Here is a 10,700-nt window from a genome sequence, read left to right on the forward strand (position 1 = left end):
TGCCGAATTAAATAAAATTTACAAGCCTCTAGTGCCCATCTGCATGTAAGCTGCTTTAACTTGTAGACAGAAGTCAATTCAATGACACAGTTAATTCATACTTTGTAAGGTCCAATATGCTCTATATAGGTCCTTACAGACACACGTCATCAATTCACACAGGCTTATGTCAACATTGCAACAAACCTGTCTCGGTTACTGCAACCAGTATTTTTCCTTTTAACCGTAGCCAAAAGCGAAACACAAGACATACTGTTTTCAAGGCAATTTTACCTATTTTTGAAAGTTCTTTCCATTCCACAACGGCCTAACTCGAAGCTGATTTTGGAATTAACTTTCAATACTATAATATTCATTTTCATGTGATTTTTTAAAAACATTTTTTTTAATTTCCTAAAATTCTATTTTATTATTTCTTTTGAAATTTTACATAAGTCTAAAGAATATAAACTAAACAAGTTCTGAAATTTTCATTTTTTTTTTTTTACCAAATAGTTGCAAAGTTATTGATACATAAACTTTCGATTTGCATTTCCCAAAATTGCAAACATGGCACTTGGTGCATTGTGGAAATAAGGCGACGATACTACTCTATTTTCTCTTCAGGGACCACAATGGAAATAAGAAGAATCATTTCATCTTTTTTGTGTTATCCCTGGTATTGGTGAGCATTACATGGCTTTGCTGAGTAATATGATATAACTGTCTAATGATTTGTTGGTTTGTCACTATGTAATATTTATTATGCATTGATTTGTCATTTGTTTTATCGCTATATTGCCATGTCATGTACACTTGTGCCAAATAAAACTTACTTACTTACTTACTCGATTTGAAACTACGACCAGAGTGTCTTGAGAGGAAGTCAGTGTCATACTTGCAGACCGTGCCAGATGGGGATCTATTGAGAAGGTCCCAATCCCATAAAGTGTTGTTACAAGTGATGCTGCTCCATTTTAGAAGTACCTCACTACAAGGTAGATTTTACATTTATTTCAGTTTCATATTTACACATTACAGTAAAATTTATACTTGTATATAAAACGTCTTCCCAGCCAATATGCTATATCGGCCCGATATCAAACCGACATCGTTGTCTATAACGGTCCGATATTGGCTTCAATTTCGGCTGCAAATAGGAATGATGTCGGCCCGACGTCGGCAGGCGGTATCGGGCCAACATCATAATGGCATTGGTCCGATATTGGCAAACGATATTTGGCCAACATCAAAATGATATAGGCCCGATATTGGCTTTGCTTTATCAAAGTTTTCTTAAAATATACACTTTATAAATTCTCAGAGTATTTTTTGAGAACTGATGTGTCTCGCATCATATGTATGATGCTTATTTGATTTTATTGATATAATATTTTTCAAAACTATATACTGCATGTTTTATACAGTTACGTAAGCTTTCTGTATATTCTTAACACTATTAAAATTGTTCAATTAGAATTTTAAAGATATATATATTTTCAATTTTTTATAAATATAAATATTTCTATGGCGGGCATTTTACATAAAAATAAAAATGCATCTTAATTATTACCTCCCTTTATTACATATAAAATTTTGATAAATACCGTCTACAAATTTTGTTTGGAACCTAGTTTGATTAATTCTGGCATACATCATATTTGCGTAATAAATTAGCACATATAAACAATTAGATTACTTTTTCACGTTTATCAATAATATTTTGAAAAATATAGTTATATTAGAGAATCCAATATCGGCCCGATGTCAATCCGACGTACGAAATAGTTACACTGATTGATGTCGATCTACCGATTTCAATATTTTGCGGCACTACAACGGCCCGACGTCGGCCCTACATCGGCACATTTTGCCGACATTCCGACATTATACCTATATCGGGCCGATATAGTCATGCTGGCTGGGTTAACACAGTGTATAGCCATTCAATACGTTGGATTGTTAGAGACACTTTACAAGTAAATAACACTGTACATTATTTATATATTCACAGGTAAAGCGGAGTAGTAACTGCTAATTTATTATGCTAAAACCAAACTTAAAAAACAAAATCAGAGCTATTAAAATACTGAGCATGAAAAATAGCACTATTGCGCAAACTAAGAAATGGGTATACAATAGCCTTACCCGTCTCAATCAGATTGAGACTGGTTTAATTAGCAGTCACTACTCAGCAGTAATAAAAAGATGCATGAATATAGGTATGAAAAGCAGACAATTGAGTAGATTTATTTCATAAAGCTATGGATCAAAGTGGTCGACAACGAACACCTGCTGCGAAAATCATACAAAAAGAAATAATTACCAGATACAAGCCTAGTAAAAAGTTCCAATGAAATTTAAAGACAATTACTATTAACTAGAAGGAATGTTTATAACCAATGCGGAAATATGTGAAGTACTCCAAAATGTGATCCCATTTTATAGATGAAATAAGGTATAATTAGTCATATTCTTATATGACAGTTATATTTTTGGCTTAGTTATATTGCATATTAGATTGAGAAATCTAGCTCTAGACCACTTTCAATGTGAATGTCCACGTTTTAGTTTTATTCATTGAGTAAAAACCATCTAAACACACGTCTCTTAACTAGAATATTCATGAGCGAATTTTAAGAGGGTGTTAAAAACAGGCTAATTTTCTTATATGTATATATTTATTTATCTTCAAAAAAGGCGATACTGAATTAGTATAATGTAACCTACAGACGCTAGGGTAAACATTTTAAGATAACATATTGACATGAAATACACGTTATCTATTGAACATTGTTTAATCCACAAAAACACCAGTCATTCAAAGAAAGATTGAACTTTTAGTTATAGACTGATTTAACTTAGAAATAGGATCAACTGTCACTTCATCAAAGTGTTTTCCAAAACCATTTATTTGCACTGTCCCTAACAGTTTGGAAGTTCAATGGCTTCTTTTTTGGTTATCCGCTTTTCGTCAAATTTTTCATTTCTATCCATGTCATTTGTTATATTTTCTGACACAACTCTTGCATGTTTCCTGAAAAATAAACCAGTTTACTAACTGTTCAAATAAAACTGAAACTAATGATTGAAATAATCTCCGTACTACACGTATTAATGTAAAGAAATTATATCCTCTTTTCAATCAGATATCAAGTAAGGGGTCATTCGCTTCTATGTATTCAATGTAGCTTGCTTCGAAAGCTGAATGGTAACGACGGACAGTTAACGTAGCCAGTGTTCCTGGATTCTGTACCAGTACAAACCTGTTCTCCGCATGTAACTGCCAACATCCCCACACGAGTCAGAGGTGGAAGATGAATGATTTCAGACACAATGTCTTTTATCAAATCGTCATGGAGAACGTACGCCCCTCGGGGATCGAACTCACGACCTCGCGATCCTTAGATCAACACTTTCTCTATTGAGCTAAGTGGGCGGGCTAACTGGGCAATGAGAAATACAAAAAGTGCTCAGGTGAGCTTTTTTATCAGTCAACATTTGACGTTCAGCCGTCCGTCCGTACGTCGTCGAGCCGTAAGTCCGTCCGCACTTTTCTTAAAACGACACTCCTCTGAAATCGTGTGGTCGCACTTGATGAAACTTGGCCTGTATGTCCCTTTCGTGTTCTTCCAAAATTATTCAAACCTTTCCACTTGGTTGCACACAGGGGGTTGTCAGAGCTAAAAATAGAAAATATCCAAACGACAACTCCTAAAACCCTGGTTTTGAAATAATTCTATGGTCCTCATGAAATCCTCAACCAAGATTGTTCAAATAATTCCGATTTGTCAAAAACATGACAGCCAGGGGACGTGATCACTCTTCCTTGTATGTATATAAATATATATAGCGGAAACTTAAAGACGTTTCTTGTATGAAACTGCAGGCCCGATTTTAAGATAATTTCACGTAAATGGTTCTTGTGTGACACTTTACCAAGATTGTTCAAATTATTCCAATTCCTCAAAAAAAAAACGTTGACGACAGAGGGCGTGGTCACTTTTTCCTAGTGGAAACTTGTCTGAAACTGCAGGGCCAAATTTGTTGGCCCTTCACGAATTTAAACAAAATTATTCTGTTTCGTAAAAAAAAACATGGCCGCCAGGGGGTTTGGTCTTTTTTTTAAAGTATATGCATGTTGTGGAAAAAAATAAAATATTCTTGTTTGATATTGTCTCTCTGTATTCTATGTCATCATTGTTCAAACAAGCGGTGTAACTAAGGTGAGCGATAAAGGACCATCATGTTATTTTACCTCATAAATATTGTCGTTTAAACAGCTGTCAGAGCGGTATAATTGTTGATAACATTGTTTTAAAGGAAACAAAATTTAAATTCAAATACTTTGAGATAAAAACTTTTAATTGTTACCTTTTGTAGAGAAAGTAGCCGGCTACACACGCAGCAACTACGATTATAATACTACCCACAGCTGCTCCAACAATAACTGGTGTTTTATCTTCTTTTGTTGTTTCTTTTAAATTATTTTGGGTGTTAGTGATCATTTTGGTTAATTGGTAGTTTGTTTTATTTATCATTGTAGTAGTTGGTATGTCTGTTGCAGTGATCACTGTAGTAGGCAGCTTGTCTGCTTCAGTGTTTGGATTAGTAGAAAGGTCGTCTGCTTCCGTGGTCGGTATAGTAGACGGGTTGTCTTCTTCAGTGGTCGATATAGTGGACGGGATTTCTGCTTCAGTGACCGATTTAGTAGACGGGTTGTCTGCTTCAGTGTTTGGATTAGTAGATTGGTCGTCTGCTTCCGTGGTCGGTATAGTAGACGGGTTGTCTTCTTCAGTGGTCGATATAGTGGACGGGATTTCTGCTTCAGTGATCGATTTAGTAGACGGGTTGTCTGCTTTAGTTGTTAAAATTGATGTAGATTCATTACAATTTTTACCTGACCAGCCTGTGTCACACGTGCAAATGTATGAACCAGGTGTATTAGTGCAGTTACCATCATTGAGACACACACCACGTCCGTTCAGCGAACACTCATTTACATCAGTGGAACAATTAAAACCTTGCCATCCGGCTTTACAAGTACAGTTATGAGTTTTATCAGAGTCGGCTCCAGACTTTGTGCATTTTCCGCCATTTTGACACGGGTTAGACATACATGAGTTATAATAAGTGCAATTTTGACCTTCCCATGGTTTTATACAGTCGCAATCATATGAACCGTTGGTGTTACGGCATGTACCACCATTCTTGCACAATATGGTATTCTTTGCGCACTCGTCTATGTCTATGGTGCATGGGTCATCATTATGATCATGTCTCCAACCTCTATGACAATGACATCTGCATAGAAAGAAAGACAAACACATATTTTGTTGTAAACTGGCACCTCTGCTATAGGTATCAGCTAAACAAAATAAAACAGCGTCATTATGGTGTTAGAGCTATTGTTTTTTTAAAAGAACTAAATCGTGGTTTGGGTATGAACAATACAGCCGTGTTCAAAGTGTATGGAGGATGAGGGTCTCCACTCGTACTTCAAACAGAACCATTAATACCCGAAAGAAAATAACTAAAGTGCGATTTATATCTTATGTCAACAGTTTTATGTTTGTTCATTTTTTAACCTTAATACACAGGTCCGCTTTCGCCGGCGCTAAGGCACGTGAGTGGATTTGCAACATTCAAGCAAATAGAAAATAGTTCCCCGATTTGATGGTGAATATTTGTGACTTTTTGAGTGAAAGACCTGCAATAAATGCCATAATTGAAAAGAGGAAATGTACATGTACAATTTGACAGAGTGAGAATTTCAGAACAAAACTGGCCTTTTTTGATAGGACCAGTTTGGCCTCTTTGCGGCCATCTAGAGAGTATTCTTCATACGGATATGATTTGGTTCAAAATGGTAGGGAAAAAGCCGGTTAACGGTTGGAATTTTTTCTCTTGTTTAGTTCTGTTAAGTTCAGGTATTTTTAGGGATTTGGAATTCATGCAAAATTGCTATAGTGTCCAGTATCTATGTAAACCATATAGTTAAAATAACTGTGGTATTGTGCTTGACTTTGTCCACTGAGACACAATTTGAAATTATTGAAGCTTTTAATGGAACCTCAAGGTATCTTGATGATATTCTAAATATGGACAACCAATCTTTTTCAGAAATGGTGAAATATATTTACCCTAAAGAGTTACAGCTTAATAAGGCTAATACTTCAGATTTAGAAGCGTCATTTCTGGATTTAGATTTAAGAATTTTGAATAATAATTTAGAAACGAAAATATATGTTAAAAGGGACGATTTTAATTTTCAACTTTCCCAATCTTGATGGAGATGTCCCTCGAGCAACAACATACAGTGTCTATATTTCACAGCTTATTCGTTTTGCAAGAGCTTGCTCAAAGATAGATGAATTTAATGGCAGAACTCTTCACATCACCAAGAAATTGTTACAACAGGGTTACCGTTATCATAAGCTACGGAAAGCTTTTAGTAAATTTTACTACAGATCGTCGGAACTGTTAGAAAATTACAATACGACCCTTAAAACACTTTTAAAACTTGGACTTACACACCCGGAATACTATGGAGATGTAGTTTCTAAAATTCGGAAAAATAAACATACCCCTTATTTTAATCAATTATTTGTAAAATTGGTTAAAAAGTTTATCAAAAGAGGATACGATGCGAAAATCGTAACGCACAGTGCATGTTTAGTGATTGACCCCTCTACAGTTAATTGCTACGCTTTCCTATTTGATTGTGCGATGACTAATAATGATGCTTTTCTCCTAAATCCTACATACAACGGACGGAGGAAATTGATTTTTGTGTTACAGTTTTCTTATTCGTGCCCTTAAAAGTTAGACTCTTGCTGCTCTGGCTTCAGACAAGTTGTTGAGTACATTGGTGTAATTATACCTTGAATTTACCTTAATTTTATGATTTGCTTTATTTATCTGTTATTTTTGCACTAATGTTAGAGCCTTTCTCAGCGGGGATTTTATTTACATTGTGTTGTTTAACTTGTTGAAAATAGGGTAAGTGCGAGGTTGGCATGCCCTAAACGCGTTTAAACTCCCAGTTTCCTTTATATAGGTTACTGACCGTTCCAAGGCAGTGCCCCTATTTTCAACTGGTTGTTTAAGTAAGTTTTCGTTTTGTTTTGGCAGCCGAATCCTAAGACGGTACTTGATTGCTTTTCCTACTTGTGTGAGGGCGTTTGTATGCTTGTGAGTCTATAACGGTGCCCTACTGTTTTCTTATGTGTTGCTTGTTCGTTTTTCTATGTTATTCAGTTGATCGTAGTTGTGTGTTTATCTTTGGTACACAAGTGTCTGCGCTATTGTGGTTTACATTGTAGTGCGGCTGTTTTTAAAGAACATGGCATTCCCTTGTTTTTCGTCCTTGTTCAACTCTCCACCCCCACCCCCTCTCCCCACGACCCCATTTTGCCCCTTACCATTTCCATCCCCTCCATCTATATTTAGCATAAATTAATATGTACTTGTTGGATGTTTGAAGCAACCCGTCTGAAATATTTTTCCATTACAGCTTCTCTTTGTTGTGGGCCTACAATGCAAATGCGTGGCTCTGGGGCTGTGTTCTTGGTGATCTGTGCTGTCGAGAAATCTACCCTTATCTATTATCTTTTGGCATGGCATGTAATGTGATTTTAGAGCTAGCAAATATGGCAAGAGAAATCTCTCTTAGAAGATACATGGCAAAGTTGAGATTTGTCCAGATATTGATATGAATAGGCTAGTTTGGTCATATTTTGGTAAAAAATGAACATTTTATTAAAATTTTGCTACAAAAATTGATAAAAAAAAAGAAATTACATTTTCACTGTCAACTAGTCTTTTGTAAGACTTACGTATACGGGATTGTTTTATTCGTACTGTTTACAGCATATCCATGTTCACAGAGTGCAATTTCGCATTCATCTCCACTATACCCAGGCATACATGTTATGGTACTGGTAACGTTGTGTTCACAGTGATAACCCGTCCAAGATTTTAGACAACGGCAACTTGATAAATGGATGGTAAACAGTCACGTTAACAAAACGAAGTAACGCGTAGGAAATAATTGGTTTGTGTCAATTATTTGATCTATCGATCTAATTATAAATATGTTTATTTTGATCTGGATTTTACAAACATTTCTCTCTGCATGCTTTCAATTGGTTGATTATGAAAATATAGATAGTCTCTCTAGTGTTATGTCATACTGATGACAGTATTTTTTTTCATAATGACAATAAATGTTAGTATGTATTTCAAATGGATGTAGTTGTAAGCAAATTAACTACTATTCTAGCCTGAAATTAACGATATTTCATCATCATACATCTGTAGACAATGGTAAAGTTTCACAGATATGTAACATATTCCTAACAGGACAATAATAGAGAACGGAAGTTTAACAACCTATAGCTTCCTATAGTATTGTAACACAACCCTCTGTGAAAACACGGATCCCGTTCACCAACTGTACATTCATCCACATCCGTGCAATTCTCTCCCTTGAATCCCTGTCACGGTAGAAATTGATGTAGGTGCTAATAGATGGAAAGTAGATGCTAATAGAGGGAATTATGCGAGCAGTTTAACATAATGTGTGTGAACTATTTTAGGATTTACAAACGGAATCTTTCGTGTTGTCATTTTCAGTATGATGCATGAAGAACAGCTGCATTTTTACAAGCATAGAATAACAAATCCTACCTCCAAGAATAACTGAGGTGGCGGTGCGCCTCTGATCTAATTGCCCGAATACATAATGTGAATTAAATAAAATACTTTTCGTTATAAAGTAAAACACTGCAACTTCCGTTAAAAGGTCTTAACTAACCTTTACTTTAAATAACGTAAACAAACCAGGAATTGCATTAGCTCGTTGATTTCTTTAAAAAAAATGATCAAAACCAATTTAACTAATGAAAGCGGAATGAGATAGGTACAGTTTTAAATAAATTAAATGTATTATGCTAATACTTTATTAAAAGAAAGGTATTAGTAAAAATTAGACTAAACTACAGAGTGGAAAATAGTATAGTATTTTGATTTTTGTCATTGATGGAATGTTCTTTACCTGCATACATTTGCATCCACCAATTGTATCATTATTGTTAGCATTACATGTCTTTCCGATCTCACAGTTACACGGATTTGTAGACTGAAATTAAATCAATTCATTTCAACTGTCAGTTAAATATACTACAGATTTTAAATTATTGCTTTCAAATTACAAGAAATACCACAAAAATGAGAAAATAATTGAGCTAAAGTTCAAAACTAAAAATATGTCAGTTTCAGTTTAAACTATTTTCGGTCTACTATGCGGTCTTCAGTTTAAAATTAAAAAGAACTGTACAGTATGCGTTTAAAATGTTATAAAATGAAGTTCAGAGCAAACAGTTAATACTTTTTTTTTAAAATATTGAAGCAGAACAAAACTCATCAAATAAAGTACAGAAAACAAATTTAGTTTAACCAAAAATATTTCTTCAAAGCACATCATGAAAATGCACCAGTTGAGTCTAAAATTAATAAAAACAAACATACCCGCGCGAGTGTTGCTGTCTGAAAAAGAAATGTAATGATCAGGAATGTAAACATTTTACGTGATCAGATTCCTCGACGGATATAACTGTATATCTATACCCTACCCCAGTCTTGCTGTCTGAAAATGTAACGTAATGATCAGGAATGTAAACATTTTATGTGACCAGACTTCTCATCAGATATAACTGTATATCTATACCCTACCCCCAGCATCATTGATAAAGGTCAAGATGATATGATTGTGTCAGAAACAGTCACATAATCAAGGTAAGATGTGATTTAAGTGTTGTATAGTGATAAATCAATTGAAATATAAGATAAATTTGTTGAAACAAAAGCTGATTGTTTCATTGTAACCTCTTCAAAACAATTATCACAAGATGTGTTTGAACACAGTTATGAGGCAAAATTTAAATTACTGATTTCAATAACCGCTACATAAACGGAAAGTCATCCTGTCGTGTATCAACATCGAAAACTTGTATGCGACAAACAAGAGATGTCGGAGGACAGCAACGCTCGACTATTCAACAGCCTTGTCAACTGAATGGATATAAAAGTCCAAAAAGGACATAATTTTGTAAAACAAATGCTTAACAGAGCCATGGAACATGCACAATGCATGTCAGCTTATCACAGTGAACAAGTTTATTAAGTTTTAATCCTTTCCCATTAGTGGGTTGGTACTGAGATAACACTTGCTGAGTAAATAAAGGGGCATACTAGTGTAAAAAGACAATGTAGAGTAATGGAGCCTGTGTAGTACAAGTCAGTTCATCGCAGAGAATAAGTGTGTGAAGTTTCAAATCAATTCACATAAATGGGCACAAAGATGCCAGCTTACATACAAACACTTACATACCGACGAATGAGCAAGTCCAAAATTCTTACATATTATTCGAATAGTCAATTTAAAAATGGAGAGAGGCAGTCATACACATAAGGTAACTATGGTGGCTGATTTCTGCCATTTCGCGTTTTCGCCCCGCGACCCCGCCGAGCGAAAACACGAGAATTAACAAGTTAAAATGGCGGGGCGCGGGGCAAAAACTCGCTTTTTAGCGTGGGCGCGGAGCGTAAACTCGCTGTTTAGCGGGGTCGCGGGTCGAGATTAAGTAACTGGTATGTCGGGGGCGCGAGACGGAAACACGATAATTAGCGCTGCTTAAACGTCGAGTTTTCGCACCGCA

General features: G+C 35.3%; 1 protein-coding gene across 2 annotated transcripts; it reads right to left on the reverse strand.

Annotated features, from left to right (window-relative positions):
- Positions 1-607: 607 nt before the first annotated feature.
- LOC128559366 (fibropellin-1-like) lies at positions 608-9,669 on the reverse strand. Of its 2 annotated transcripts, XM_053550699.1 has the most exons (6): positions 9,511-9,669; positions 9,038-9,121; positions 8,374-8,477; positions 7,818-7,973; positions 4,354-5,283; positions 608-3,016 (listed from the first exon to the last, which is right to left on the reverse strand). In XM_053550699.1, the coding sequence occupies exons 1-6, from the start codon at positions 9,562-9,564 to the stop codon at positions 2,905-2,907; spliced, it is 1,440 nt and encodes a 479-aa protein (XP_053406674.1). In that variant the 5' UTR covers positions 9,565-9,669; the 3' UTR covers positions 608-2,904. The 2 variants fall into 2 exon arrangements, with proteins under 2 accessions (XP_053406674.1, XP_053406675.1); XM_053550700.1 differs by lacking the exon at positions 7,818-7,973.
- Between the last annotated feature and the right edge of the window lie 1,031 nt (positions 9,670-10,700).

Source organism: Mercenaria mercenaria, chromosome 9 (assembly GCF_021730395.1).
Source record: "Mercenaria mercenaria strain notata chromosome 9, MADL_Memer_1, whole genome shotgun sequence".
NCBI lineage: Eukaryota > Metazoa > Mollusca > Bivalvia > Venerida > Veneridae > Mercenaria > Mercenaria mercenaria.

Excerpts from the sequence above, each read along its gene's own strand:
- LOC128559366 (XM_053550699.1), bottom strand. The coding sequence starts at position 9,564 with ATGTTTACATTCCTGATCATTACATTTCTTTTTCAGACAGCAACACTC. Across the intron at positions 5,284-7,817 it reads AATAAAACAATCCCGTATAC|ATGTCATTGTCATAGAGGTT; the intron begins GTAAGTCTTACA and ends CTTTCTATGCAG. Across the intron at positions 3,017-4,353 it reads GGCTACTTTCTCTACAAAAG|GAAACATGCAAGAGTTGTGT; the intron begins GTAACAATTAAA and ends TTTATTTTTCAG.